Source organism: Rhincodon typus, chromosome 1, assembly GCF_021869965.1.
Source record: "Rhincodon typus isolate 14 chromosome 1, sRhiTyp1.1, whole genome shotgun sequence".
In the NCBI taxonomy this organism is placed as follows: Eukaryota; Metazoa; Chordata; class Chondrichthyes; order Orectolobiformes; family Rhincodontidae; genus Rhincodon; species Rhincodon typus.
In genome coordinates, this window is record NC_063332.1 from 160885852 (window position 1) to 160900159 (window position 14308).

Below are 14308 nucleotides of genomic sequence, written 5' to 3' on the forward strand. Positions count from 1 at the left end.
ACCTAAATTACGGCTCAGAGAAACATTTTCAATATACTATTCCTGTTAGATTTGGTTTTACAGGCTATCCTTTTTTTTACAGACTAGATTTGTTTGTAGAGTTGAGACAGTTGAAAGCATTCATGAAAATGCAATGAAAGGCCTCCTGTATGATATCATTGTTTGAAGTTCTCTGTAGCTGTAATATCAGAGCATTTCATGAATATTACATGCCAACTTGTCCAGTAGAGCGAATAGAACGCGCCTTTCATCATGAATAAGTAAATACCTCTTCAGCACATTGTGACAATGCCATTTGAGCAGTAGGTTACCACAGTCAAAACAACAGAGGCTGTTTCAATGTGAAAATATCTGCACTGTTTAGAGATGGAAATGTTTACAGCAACAATATAACTCTAGGGTTCAATTGGTCCCAGTGGCATGAAATGCAGAATTGTTTTTTATTCCCTATAAATGGAGTCCCTGGGTGATAACGTGAAGGAGATTAATTATATCATCTCACCCTGGAAAGAGGGAACCGATGTACTGAATGTTAATGTCACCATTGGTACCTCCTGGCAATTGCAGGATCTAGAGGAGACGAAGAAAGACGGGACAAAACGCACTGAGTGGGAGAATAATAAGCGTGAAATGGATGTCCTCAACCAGAGGTTGGAAGAACTCACGCAGTCCGAGGAGATACTCAAGCAAACCATTGACAACTTCACAAAGACAGAAGCTGCTTTACAAAGAAGGTAGGGAAATGCAGCAGGCAGCGGCACTAATTCTGTTTCTCTTGCACATTCGATACCTTCAAACTGTTTCAGATTAAGGGACTATAGAAAGGGAAAAGGAAGCTGACAGAAAAGCAATGCTGTACCATCGAGAGAATCTCTCGAGCTTCAGCTACTGTGGTTTACCTGAATGAAGAAGAGAAGTGTTAATTAAGGCTGGTGGTATCAGGTAAATGAATACCGATTACATCTTCCACTTGTATGGCTACCTTTATGTGGCAGGTCAGGAGTGGAATTGAAATGAGTGATTTCCCAAAGTGTGTTTACACTGACCAATAGCTCTGAACAAAGGAATTTACATGGAATATGATGTGATGCACAAAGCGCTGTCACAAATGCTGTTCTCTGTTCACAACCAAATGAGTTGCTCGATGAAGAGTTTTAATGTAACATAACTAACAATAACAAGATTTGTTGAGTTAGGGGTTAGCAGAGTAGACTCACTATCTACTTCAATGAACCTGTATAGGTATAAAGAGCTGAATGACTTCCTTCTGTGTGATTCAATAATCTGTTTTTTTGATTATACAAATTAAAGAACTAATAATCAAACCACTGTGAATCATGCACAGGTTGTAGCATTGTCTGATCTAACCTAGTGTCAGCTGCTATTTAAAAATGTGTGTAACACATTTTGAGTTTCAAAATGAATAGCTATAACTTAAGAGCGATAAGCTATCACTAGAATTGTTTCTTGTAGTTAGAGAGAGAAAGAAGAGGAGCCAATATTCACAAACGGATACATCGAATAATACTGTAAGAAAACTAAATGGCAGGATAAAAATGGAAAAGAAAAATTTGGCTAAAAAACAAGCACAGAATTTGAGTCCTGATCAAAAAGGTGTACATACAAGGTATGGCGGTCTCAAGGCAGTAGCAGGAGTAGGCCATTCAACTCCTCGATCCTGCTCCACCATTCGATATGATCATGGTTGATCATCGAGCTCAATGCCCTAATCTCACCCTTCTCCCAATACTCTTAATCTGTTTACCAAAACAGCTATATCTACCTCCTTCTTGAAAACAGTGTTGCTGAAAGTAAGCGTGCAGGTGCATCAGGCAGGTCAAGAATGCAAACAGTATGTTGGCCTTCATAGCGAGAGGATACAAGTACTGGAAGAGTGATGTTTTGCTGCAATTGTACTGGCACTGGTGAGGCCACATCTGAAATATTGTGTGCAGTTCTCACATCAGAGAAGGGATGCTCTTATTACAGAGGGAGTGCAGCAAACCAAATTGTTTTGGCCCCAACTACTCCCTGTGGCGGTGAATTCTACGGATGCTTTGGATGAAGAAATTTTTCCTCATCATAGTCCAAAAGGGTTTACCTCTTATCCTTAAACTATGACCCCTGGTTCTGGACTTCCACGCCTTCTTGCATCTAACCTGTTAGTCCTATTAGAATATTTTAGTTTTTATGAGATCCCCTCTCATTCTTCTAAACCCCAGTAAGTATGATCCTTAATCTCTCCTCATTCGTCAGACCTGCCATCACAGGAATCAATTTGGTAAACCTTCGCTGCACTCCCTCTGTGACAAAAACATCCTTTCTCAGATGTGAGAACTGCACACAATATTTCAGATGTGGCCTCACCAGTACCAGTACAATTGCAGCAAAACATCACTCTTCCAGTACTTGTATCTTCTTGCTATGAAGGCCAACATACCGTTTGCATTCTTGACTGCCTGCTGCACCTGCATACTTACTTTTGGCAACTAGTGCACTAGGACACACAGATCCTGTTGAATGGTCCCCCTTCTCAATTTACAGCCATTCAAATAATAATTTGCCATCCTGATTTTGGTACCAGAGTGGATATCCATATTTATCCGTATTATACTGCATCTGCCATGCATTTGCCCACTCACTCAGCCTGTCCAATCATACTACAATATTTCTGCATCCTCCTCACAGCTCACCTTTCCACCCAGCTTTGTGTCATCTGCAAATGTTGAGATATTACATTTTGTTCCCTCATCTAAATCATTAACACATATTGTAAGTAGAGAAATTTGAGGATCTTATTCGCGAGTTGAGCAAATGACCTGTTGGTATTGTCCCAGTCAGTCCTGCCATTATCATTATGCTTGCAGCCAGTGCTATCCATTGGCTGAACATTTTTGATATGGATATTGGGTGTCTCTGAGATCATCTGAAGGTAATGGGCTGCTCTGAAAATGTGGGTGTCCTCTGTTTGCAGACAACAGGGAAAAATGGCAAGTCCTGCGACTGGGTGCTCAGTTCCTCAGTTGCTACTTTGGAGATAGTACGCAGGAAGGAAGAAAACTGGTTGTTTGAGGCTGGAAAGCAGGGCCACAAAACACCAGCAGCCCAGGCTCTAATTGCTGCATGAGTGCTGGCAAAATTGACCTTCCAGCCAATTGGTGTCAGAAGTTGCTGAGCGAGCTTACCATATGGCATGCTTAGTATTGACACAACAAACAAGAGTAAGACACTTAATTACAGAAGTTATTAGTTGCTTTAAATATTTCTAGCATGCTTTTTGATGCTTGCTGAGGAGCCCAAGTCAACATGGTGTGTGATGCACTTCTCATTTGAAGAAAAAGGCGGTTTTTGCTTGTGGAGACCTATGTGGCTGTCTGGTGCCTGAGTAATGGATATTGTGCAATCACATTTTTCATAGAATCATATAATCCCCACAGTGTAGAAGTAGGCTATTCGGCCCGTGAGTCTACATCAGCCCTCTGAAGAGCATTCCAACCAGACCCATCCCCCTACCCTATCCCTATAACCCTGCATTTCCCATGGCCAGTCCTGCGCATCTTTGGACTGTAGGAGAAAACGGGAGCACCCAGAGGAAACCCACACAGACACGGGGAGAGTGTGCAAACTCCACATGGACAGTCACCAGAGGGTGGGATTGAACTTGGGCGCCTGATGCTGTGTGGTAGCAGTGCTAACCACTGAGCCACCACATTGCCCTCCAGCACAGTTACAATTACTCTCTGTAGGAAAAATTCTTCTGTATGTTCTTACTGTTGAGATAGTTCTTTTCATAAATAAACTCAAGCATCCAAGATTATGTTGGCATTTTTATTTGGTATAAGGAATTTTGATTAGAACTGTTTTGAATAAATGCCCCTTAATAATCTAGATTTGAGATATTTTGAGGGCAGGGGGGATGGTGGGAGCAGTGGTAATTTCCATCATTGTTTGGCTGGTGAATTGGCAGATGAAGTGGAACATCTAATCCCTGGGTTCCATAATGCGTTCAGTTAAGTTGACAATCTTGTGTCCATGGTTAGATAATGTGTGTTGATCTTTATCTGCTTTATGCTAGATAATGGGAACAGACATTTTGCCATCATAGAATGATATAACACAGCAGAAGGCTGTTTAGCCCTTTAGGAGTGTTTTGGCAGGGTGTTCCACATCATAACAACACATTGTGTGTACAAAATGGTCCTCAAGCCCCCTCTGGTTTTTTTGCTGATCAACTTATGTCTGTGTCTTTTGGTTACTAGCCCTTCTGCTAATGGAAACAGTTTTTTTTTTATTACTTAATGTAATGAAACTGTTCTTGGCTTTGAACATTATGATCAAACCTCCACTTAAACATGTTTGTTATGTTATGCTTATCTCATCTCACTGTAGTTCTTACACTTGTGGCAACATTCCAGGAAATCTTCCCACCTACATACACAGGAACCTACAATTTTAGAGCAAGAATATTTGGCTGATCTGATAGTGGCCTCAACTATACTTTTCTGTCTAACCCTATAACCATTCACTTCTTTCTGAATGAAGAATCTCTAACCCAGCCTTAAAAATAGTCAATATCCGTGCCTCTACTGCTCTCCAGAGCAAAGAACTCCACAGACCAATTACCCCGCTAAGAGAGAGAACAATTCTAATCACTGTCTTAAATGGAAGATCCCTTATTTTTAAACTGTGGTGCCTAATTCTTGCCTCTTCCACTAGGGGAAAAACCTCTCCTTATGCACCTGTCAAGTTCCCTCAGCATCTTATATTTTAATAAAAACACATCTCATTCTTCTAAAGTCCAGTTGATACACACTCAATCTGTCCAATCTTTCCTCAAAGAATAACCCTTCCATCTCAGTTCAGTACATCTTTTCTGAATTGCTTCTAATGCAGTTATATCCTTTCTTCAATAAGGAGATTAAAACAGAATACAGGACTCCAGGTTTTATCTCACCAACATCTTGTAAAACTGTAACAAAAAGTTCACTGAAGTATAATCCATTTCCCTTGCAATAAATGACAGCATTCTATAGGCCTTCCCAATCACTCATTGTACCTGGATATTAAAGGTAAAGATGCCATAGTCTTACCAGGCCACAGGGCTACTCTCTTATTAGGGAGAGATAACTTGTGGTTTAACCTGAGGGTTATAATATCTTAGGTGAAGGGAGAGGTAGTGAAGGAGAGTCCTTCATGGTAACCTCAGCTGGTACAGGAATTGAACCCATGCTGTTGGCATCTCTTTATGTCACAAGCCTGCTGTCCAGCCAACTGAGCTAACTGATCCCCATTTTTTAGCACCTCTTTATGATTCATGTACCAGTATCCCCGAACCCTCCATACTGTGGAGTTCTACAATCTTTCTCCCTTTAAATAATAGGTTGCTTTGCTATTCTTTCTGCCAAAGTGGACAAATTCACGTTTCACCCCATTATAGTTCATCTGCCAAATTTTTGACCACTCATTTAACCCTTTGCTGACTCCTTACATCCTCTGCACTACTTGCTCTGCTATGTATATTTGTGGCATCAGCAAACTTAGCAACTTTGTGCCCTTTATCTAAGTTATTGATATGGATTGTAAAAGGTCCCAGCACTGATCCCTGTGGCACTTCACTAGCAATGAAGTAGTACATTTGAGGCTGTTCAGTTCCTGATTTCTTCTTGTTTTTTTTTTCCCATTCTTTTAACTTTTCTTTCTATTCAGATCTTTTCTGTCAACACCAGTGTGCTCCCCAGATCCAACTGAATCAAAAGGTAGTGCTTAATATATTTAGTTTAGACAAGAGCATGACTGGCACTGAAATATTTCAGGCAGGATTTGCATCTAAGTCAACAACAGCAACATTTTGCACAAATGTTATTTCTGAGAGGGCCCAGCCGCCCTTGATATTTAAACCCATAACGTCTTTGGACCTGCTCTCATTCAGCTGAATAAAATCAGGTTTAATCCACCAAATAAAACCCGAAAGAACTGCAGATGCTGTAAATCAGGATCAAAAACAGAAGTTGCTAGAAAAGCTCAGCAGGTCTGGCAGCATCTGTTAATCCACCAAATATCCAGTGAAGTTACAGTGGCACAGCAGCTGAAGCTCTGCTGATATTCAGGGTCAGTGTTCTAAGGGAGGACGATCGCAAATAAAATTACATTTATTTTAATACACTTCCCCTTTAGTGTTATATAACATCAGTCCATTGTTGACATTAAAATAGCTAAGATGAACAAACTTATATGCTGGAATGTGCTCAGAGATTCGCCCTATGCTGTTGCTATAGCTCTCGTGGAGGTTTGGCAGAAACTCTGTTTACATATCAGTCTGGGAGAAACTTGAGAGAAAATTCAAGGACAATGTCTGAATATTTCACAGGGATAATTATACCATCTACTGCAAGACTAGGGGGTAGCTTTCCAGACAGTCCCTCAGCTTTCGGGCACCAATTATGCAGTGCCATGCGGGAAAATCTTTGTGAGACATTGGGAGTGTTGGTAATGGGCTGGTGAGCTGGAGACAGTTCCACATTGCATTTTCCAAGGGACGCCTGCAGAATGATGGACCAATCAGGCAGTGGCCAGACCACAAGCATGCCTTTCCCTGGAATCTGGTCCCTGGATTGGAAGCCCCGTCCAGCGTCCACAGCCAGTAGAGAAATATGAAGAAATGCCTGAGGTCCCTGACACTTGGAGGGTTTGATGGACCAAATGGACTATTGCTGCAGTCATGTCTTGTGGTCAATAAGAGGGTGAAGTGCAAAATCATCACAGACAACCTGAACTGCTGTCATGGGATGAAGTTATCCACCCATGGATTCATCTCATTGAGCTTTAGTTCCCTGAGTTTCAAGTAGATCAGTCTGGAGGGAAGATGTATGGTAATGTTGGGGAGGAAGGATAGGCCTACTCTGTTCAAAGCTGTTGAGGTCATTGCATGGTGTAGTTGGGTGGGGTGCTAATAAATTGGATTTATTTATTCTTTTCTTTGTTCATTCACGGAATGAGCCCATTGCTGGCTGGGCTAGTATTTATTAGCCACCCTTAATTGCCCAGAGGGCAGTTAAGAGTCAACCGCATTGCTGTTGGTCTGGAATCAATTGTAGGCCAGGTAAGGATGGAGTTCCTAAAGGACATTAGTGAACCAGATGGGTTTTTCCGACAATTGACAATGGATTCGTGGTCATCATTTGTGTCCTAATTCCAAATTTTTATTGAATTCAAATTCCGCTATTGAACTGGGGTCCCCAGAATTGACTAGGGTCTCTGTATTTGGCCATTAAGCTATTGCCTCCCCCATGTCGAATATTGGAACAATGAAAATAGTAAGGTTCATGGGAAAGGTTCTAATTTTGAGTGGATTAAATTGATTTTTTGCATAACCTGATTATACAATGCAAATGTTAATAACAAGTAGTTTATAGCAAGGAGCATTTTATATTCATATGAATGTTGTCATTTGGGGAAAAAAATAACCAATTAGCTGTGCTTTTGCAGGGCTTATTTTTATTGGTAGAATGCCTCTGTGTATGATAAGACTCTGATTTACAGATTTCTGGAATCTCTGAAACACATATGATCAATGGGCCACTGACTGCTCTTCCTTTAATAATATTTAATTCTTCATTCCTGTAACAATGGTTTATAAAGTGACGAGAAAGTACCTGCAGAGGATTGAGGATTTCACTACAAGGGAAGAAAGTTGGAAATTATATGAGCTTTAGCCTAAAACTGTCTGGATTGTATTTGTTGGAGGAATGAAGCAGCAATGACATCCTTTGATGCAAGCAATGTATACTCCATCACAAAAAGTTCAATAGAAGTTCTCTTTTTATTGACTCTGTGCTATTGGTTACTTTTATTTAGAATTCAAGATTTGGAACTGTCAGAACAAAGGCTTCTGGATAAAATCAATGAGTTAACTTCCAAATCACAGCAATCAATGACCAGTGATCCACAACTTACAGGAAAGCTTCGAAGTCTGCAAATTTCTGAGAAGGATCTTAAATTTTTGGTAAGGCTCATTGTAAATCCCGTCATCCATTTTTCTTGCTCCACTGAAGTCTCTGACTTGTAGCAATTCTCCATTATCCGAATCTTTACCGAAGTCATGTTTCTGTCACGTTGGACATAGACCTTGAGGGTTCGCATACATGATAGAACAAGATAAAGAACAAATCACCCTTTGAGCCAGTCCCAAACAATCATGGTGCAAGTTCTGGATGGTGTGATCCCCATTCAACTTCCCAGCCGCCAACAAGAACAACTACAAAGACAATTGAACCAGCAGTCTCCTGAGAGAGGGATTAAAACATTAGGTTAATTTAGAAAAAACAAAAATTCTTAGAAAGATTCTCTCTGAACCCCCTCAGAGATGATCCAGTAAATTCCAGGGGACTGGTGAGGAGACATCTCTCTTTACCTAAGGAGCTTTGATTTGGATTATTATTGTCACATGTACTGAGATACAGTCAAAAGTATTGTTTTGTGAGATAACCAGACAAATCATACCTTACGTAAGTACATTAGGGTAATAGAACAGAATGCAGAATATAGTGTCACAGCTACAAAGAAGGTGCAGAGAGAGATCAACTCTAATTTATTAGAGGTCCATTCATAAGCCTGATAACAGTGGGGAAGAAACTGTTCTTAAATCTGTTGGGAAATGTTTTCAAACTTTTGTGTCTTCTGCCTGATGGAAGAGGGTGGATGAGAGTATAACCAGGATGGGGGGAGGTCTTTGATGATGTTGGCTGCTTTCCTGAGGCCAGTGGGATTTGTGGATGGAGTCAGTGGAAGGAAGGCTGGTTTGCATAACGGATGGGGCTGCGTTCACAACTCTCAGTAATTTCTTACAGTCTTGGGCAGAGCAGTTGCTGTACAAAACTATGATGCATCCAGATAGGACACTTTCAATGGTGCATCTATAAAATGCTTCGGCAGATAGTTATATTAGTTACACTCAGGAACCCACAGATCTCCCTTTTGCAGGTATGTTACTTGATCAATAAACCAATATTTTTTTCCAGTAGTTGCTGACACTGTGGATTGGTCAGTTACAGTAAGAACTATGACCAAGCAAAGCCTTGTCCTCATGTGACATTAATACTGAAATTAATACTTGAACTGGAGCTCCACAATGCAGAGTCAGCAACACTGCACCACGAGACCTCCCTCACCAATGGCTGGTTTATATCTTAATTCACTGTTAGCTAATAGGTCATAGGCTAATAGAAAAGGTCATGGTACCAACGTTCATGTAGCTTCCCTTGTCAGAGCATCCATGTTTAGCTTCTGCCTTTGTGTACATGTTCTATGATTGTTCCTTGCAACAACTGAACTACCTGGGGATCACAATTGATCCTTTCAGTGCTACATAATTAGTGCTGTTCCAATATTTTAATTTTTTTATCATTACCTTATTGCTTGCTTTCCTTGAGTTTGTTTTCCCAAAACAAGACAGGACACTGATAGTAAGGAGCATCGAATAGCTTCTGTTGAAAAGAAATGAATTTGATGTCAACATGCTTGCTTCTGTTGCCAATGACCATCTCACTGGAGAGTTCAATTATATTGTTATTGTTTTTTAACTCCATGTTAAAGGTAAATGTAAATAATTACAAAGGTATTGGTGAGTCCTTGAAGTTCAGTATTTAATGTTTTGTTCATTGAAACATAAAGTGGTCTGGTAAGGAAAATGAAAATATACTTTTGGGAACTTTCTGTCCTAGATCTTTTACTGTAAAGAATGAACAATCAAAAGACTCAGGGATGCCAAGAGAATCACTGGACAGATGCACTTCTCAAAGAAAGTATCAGAGGAAATGATTATCATCCAGTGTTTGTGGAGGTCAAATCACGTCTTCACACTAAGAACATGCTCCATCATGTCATGTGGTTCTAAGAGGGATTGATTAAGGCCTAGATTTAGCAGCTCAGAGCTGCAAGGTGCAATGATCCATCAGTCAAATTGTAATACTCAATCTGTAACCTCATGGCCATGCCATCTCTTATCAAGAAGCTGAGTAGCTTAGTCTGTTCTCTGTTCCAAATAGTATTTCCAATGTTTTCAGAATAATGCTGACTATTTGAAATACAATATATAATCTTCAGTGGAGGTCAGATCTCATTTTATATCACTTGTTGTGACAGTGACACCCGTGGTTAGTTACTGCAGAGCTCTATTACATCTCCTCACTATTCTCTTCTTCCTTTAAAGCTTGCTGAAAAGGAGAAGTCTGAAGAGTTGCTGAAGGGAAAACTGTGGCGTTTGCAGAACCAGCTCAGGATGAAAGAGGATGAGATGAAGAACCAATCTGAGTACTTTGAACATTACAAACAAAAGCAGCAGCAGCAAATGGTGAAGCTGAGGGAACGGGAACAGTTCCTGCACAGCCAGATCTTCAAACTGGATAGAGAGAGGATCGACTTAAATGCAACCAGTATTATCCTGAAAACTGAGCTGCAGCAAGTCACGGCAAAGTTCACAAAGTTGGAAAAAGTACAGAGCAAACGAAGCAAAGAGCTTTCTGAGCATGACATTGAACTTGCCAATGTGGCACGTTCCGTGTCAGAGAGAGAAGACCAAGTCAAAGACAGTATTCTTGTGCTTCAGGATGACTTAAATAAGCTTTTAGCGAAAGAAGAGGCAATTAACCGGGAAAAGGAACAACTCAGGGAAAGACTTCAGCAAGCCGAAGACAATGAGGACTTCCTTACACATAAACTGGAAGACTTCCGTTCACGGATCCATGAGTTGAAGTTATCAGAGAGCAGCCTGCAAGAACAAGCCGAGGAACTGGAAGAGGAAAATGAGAAGCTCAGAACAGAACTGAAACAAATTCAGGAGAATGAAAATTACCTGAAAGAAGTGCTGGAAGAGAAAGAGAAACTGGAGCGTTTAGTCGAGGAGAAAAATAAACTGCATAATATGACATTAGTAAGTGATAATGTTGCAGAATGTAAAATACCTAATTCTTTTTGATATCTTACACATTGAAAGATTATTCTTTAAAACTAAGCCTACAACTCCAGAAAAATCACAATTATTTTCATCTCTCCACATCTCCCTTCCTAATGGTAATGATTCGTGCTGCAGTATTATTCCTGCTGTCTCCTGCCTCTTGTAATGCCTACCTAGAGGTGGTTTATTTTGCATGAATGTGTGAATTAGAGATTAAAATTTGCATGTGAGAAGAGGTCAGTATCATTGCATTTTCCAACAGAATTGCTGGATGCTATTTGGGGTGGAAGTTAGATATGCCAGACTGAACAACATTTTAATGTGAACATTAAATTCCCGTAGAGTTCAGGGCTGGTGGAAGATGCATCCATCCACAAATTGGTGGATGTATTTGAATAACATGGAACTGATTTGCCATTTACACCGGAGTTATATCTGACTTAAGCCTGTAGAAATGAGAGACAAGTTATCCATTCAACTGTCAAACCAGGAAGAGGTTGATTTTGCAAGCTTGTATTATCCACTAATGTACTTGAAATTTCTGATCTGACAGGAATGTTTAGAAAAACCTGCTTTGGCTATTTGGCTGTAAGTCCCTTAGCAATGGTTTCAAGCAGGCAAACCTTTTCTTTCCTACAAGTTTTCTATTTTGGAGCCAGTGACATGGCCTTCAAAGTGACCATTACCATTTGTGTCATCATCTTATGTCCATTTTCTCAGACAGAGTAGAGTAGATAGATCTTGTACTTTCCATGACATTGAATGTTTTCTATATTGTAAACAGCATTGGATATGGAGTTTAGCTACTTCCAAAGAATGTTTGGTGTAAAAAATTATGAGGATAATTTCATAGAGCCTTTAATGTAGCCTTGAATTAAAGCTCAGGTCATTGATATTGAAGGAACAGCACCACATGGTAAGGCCGTAAAGCATATGGTGGGCAAAAGCATTCAAGAATGCACAAATGATCAGAATTGGAGCACAGTTGAGTTCGCAAAGGGTTGTATGGCTGTGGCAAGTTACAGAGATCGGGAAGGATGGGTCCGTGGAGGCATTTGCACAGAAGATGAAAATGTTAAATTTAGACTTTCACTGCCCCAGGCACATTTCTTGGTTCTGCTGCCTACCCTAAAATGCAGCTACCTATAGATTGATTTCACCATCACCAAAGTGTATAACGGCAACAGCCATTTGGACCAGTGCACTGTGGCATTCCGATGTGGGCCTGATGGCAAGAAAGCCAAGCCAATTCTCAACATCCCTGCAAGCTCCTCTGTGAAGCAATCTAATCAGACTGTTCATATTTTTGAAACATGTAACTATTTTGTGATAGATTAATTTATTATAGTCTTGAAAGAAATAAATTGCATCAAATTGCTGCCTGTTTACTTTTTATCCTAGAATAACAGTGAACTCCAGTTAAGTTCTGATGAAATGCCAATACATGAAACTTCATTAGAGGTAAGAATAAATCTTTGTTTTACAATTCAGATCTTTTCACTACCATATCTCTTGAGTGTGGTTTTTTTCTGATTTTTTTTTAATCGCTTAAGTCTGTCTGCTAAGAGGAACTGAGTAAATAAAATGGCTTTATCTGGGCATGTATCTTGCCCACTTAATAATTTACCTGGATTTGACAGGAGTGATAGGAAGGATAATGTGGGTAGAAAATAATTTAAGCCCATTCTTATAAAGTCACTAGGAAAGGATATTGGACTTGATGCACCAAAAGCTGCAGGTTTGCTGTGTGTCTGTTTTTTTCACTGCTGACTCAGACCAACTTCACCCTTTATCAATTTGCTCACAGGTCAGAGCATCCAATCTTCTGTGTGATAATTTTATGTTCAGGTTATTGTAAAATTGATGACTGCTGATTAAGCTTCGCTTCAGAAGTGAAGTCCAACTGAGGGCAGAAGTATTGGTTAAGTATGAAACATTTATCCTCACGGTACTGGGAGACAACTGACAGGGTCAATTTACTGGAATATTAGGTTGGTTTCCATCATATCTTGACCCATAATTATCCCTCAAAAAACATCCTGTAGGACAACTGAAATGAGAACATCGAACTCTGGGTATCTGGAAACTCCACCTACCCTGAAGATCAATATCCTAGTCAATATTTATCCTTCAACTAATATCACTGAATTAGATTATTTGGTCATTATCACATCGTAGCTTATGGGATCCCGTTGCGTATAGAATATTTCTACATTGTTTCACTTGATGCAAGTGTCACTGGCCAAGGTGGCATTTATTGTCCATCCCTCATTGCCCTTGAACTGAATTGCCTCCTCAACCATTTCAGAGGGCAGGTAAGGGTCAACCGTATTGCCATGAATCAGGAGTCCCAAAAAGCCCAAGAATGGTAAATTCCCTTCTGTAAAGAAAATTAAAGAAATAGATGGGTTTTACAGCAATCAGTGATAGATATCATGGTCACCATCACCTAAACTAGGTTTATATCCTATGATAATTCAATTCGAATTCTGCCAGCTCCCATGGTGAGATTTGAAACTCATTCCCAGAACATTGGTGTTGGAATCTGGACTACTTGTCTAGTGACAGCTGCATCTCCATTATTTGTTTCCACATTTCCCTCATTATAACAGAGACAGTGCTTCAATGAGTACTTAATTATGTAAAAAGTGTTTCAAGTTTGTGAAAGATTTTCTTTCATCAACTGAAGATATTGGCCTTGATTTTCCTGTGTTGGGGAGTGGGCAGAAAGCACGTTTGTGGTTGTTATGGGGGTGACTGGAATTGGGGAGATGACCTTGGATCTACTGAATCATGTCAAAATACCAGCATGCTCCAGGGCAAGTTCAAAGTACAGCTGTGCTTTCCACCATAGTGCTGTGCAAACCATGAAACACACACGCATATGGCTAGAATACTAATTGAGAAAACCTTTTGGAAGTATAGAAGATCTGCCTGATTGATTCTGGGGTGCTTTGTTGAATACCCAAACACCACCTTACAAATTGAGGGAGAATGTTACATGCTTCTTTGAGATGCAGAGTCTTACAGCTCCGAAAAAGACCCTTTAGCCGATCAAGTCTAGGCCGGTCAAAACCAAGCACCTAATTATTCTAATCGAATTTTCCAGCATTTGGCCCATAACCTTTATATCTACATATTGCAAGTGCGCATCTAAGTCCTTCTTAAATGTTACGAGATTTCTACCTCTACTCTTCTTAGAGGCAGTGAGTTTCAGATCCCCTTCACCCTCTGGGTAAAAAAATTCTTCCTCACATCCTCTCTAACCCCGTCTATAACCTTAAATCTGTGCTCCCCTGGACATTGATCACTCCACCAATGGGAAACGTTTCTTCCTATCTACCTTACCTATAGCCC

At 40.2% G+C, this 14308-nt stretch overlaps 1 protein-coding gene across 12 annotated transcripts in view; it reads left to right on the forward strand.

Moving 5' to 3' along the window:
* Positions 1-14308, forward strand: part of LOC109917196 (restin homolog) — a 110417-nt gene that overhangs the window by 2782 nt on the left and 93327 nt on the right. For all 12 annotated transcript variants that reach the window (XR_007262056.1, XM_048596420.1, XM_048596427.1 and 9 more), the window contains exons 2-5: positions 568-734; positions 7855-8002; positions 10208-10927; positions 12353-12412. Coding sequence is in view for 11 of the 12 variants with exons in the window: in XM_048596420.1 (XP_048452377.1) it covers positions 568-734; positions 7855-8002; positions 10208-10927; positions 12353-12412 (1095 nt within the window). In the remaining variant the exon portion in view is untranslated. The remainder of the gene's footprint in view (positions 1-567; positions 735-7854; positions 8003-10207; positions 10928-12352; positions 12413-14308) is intronic.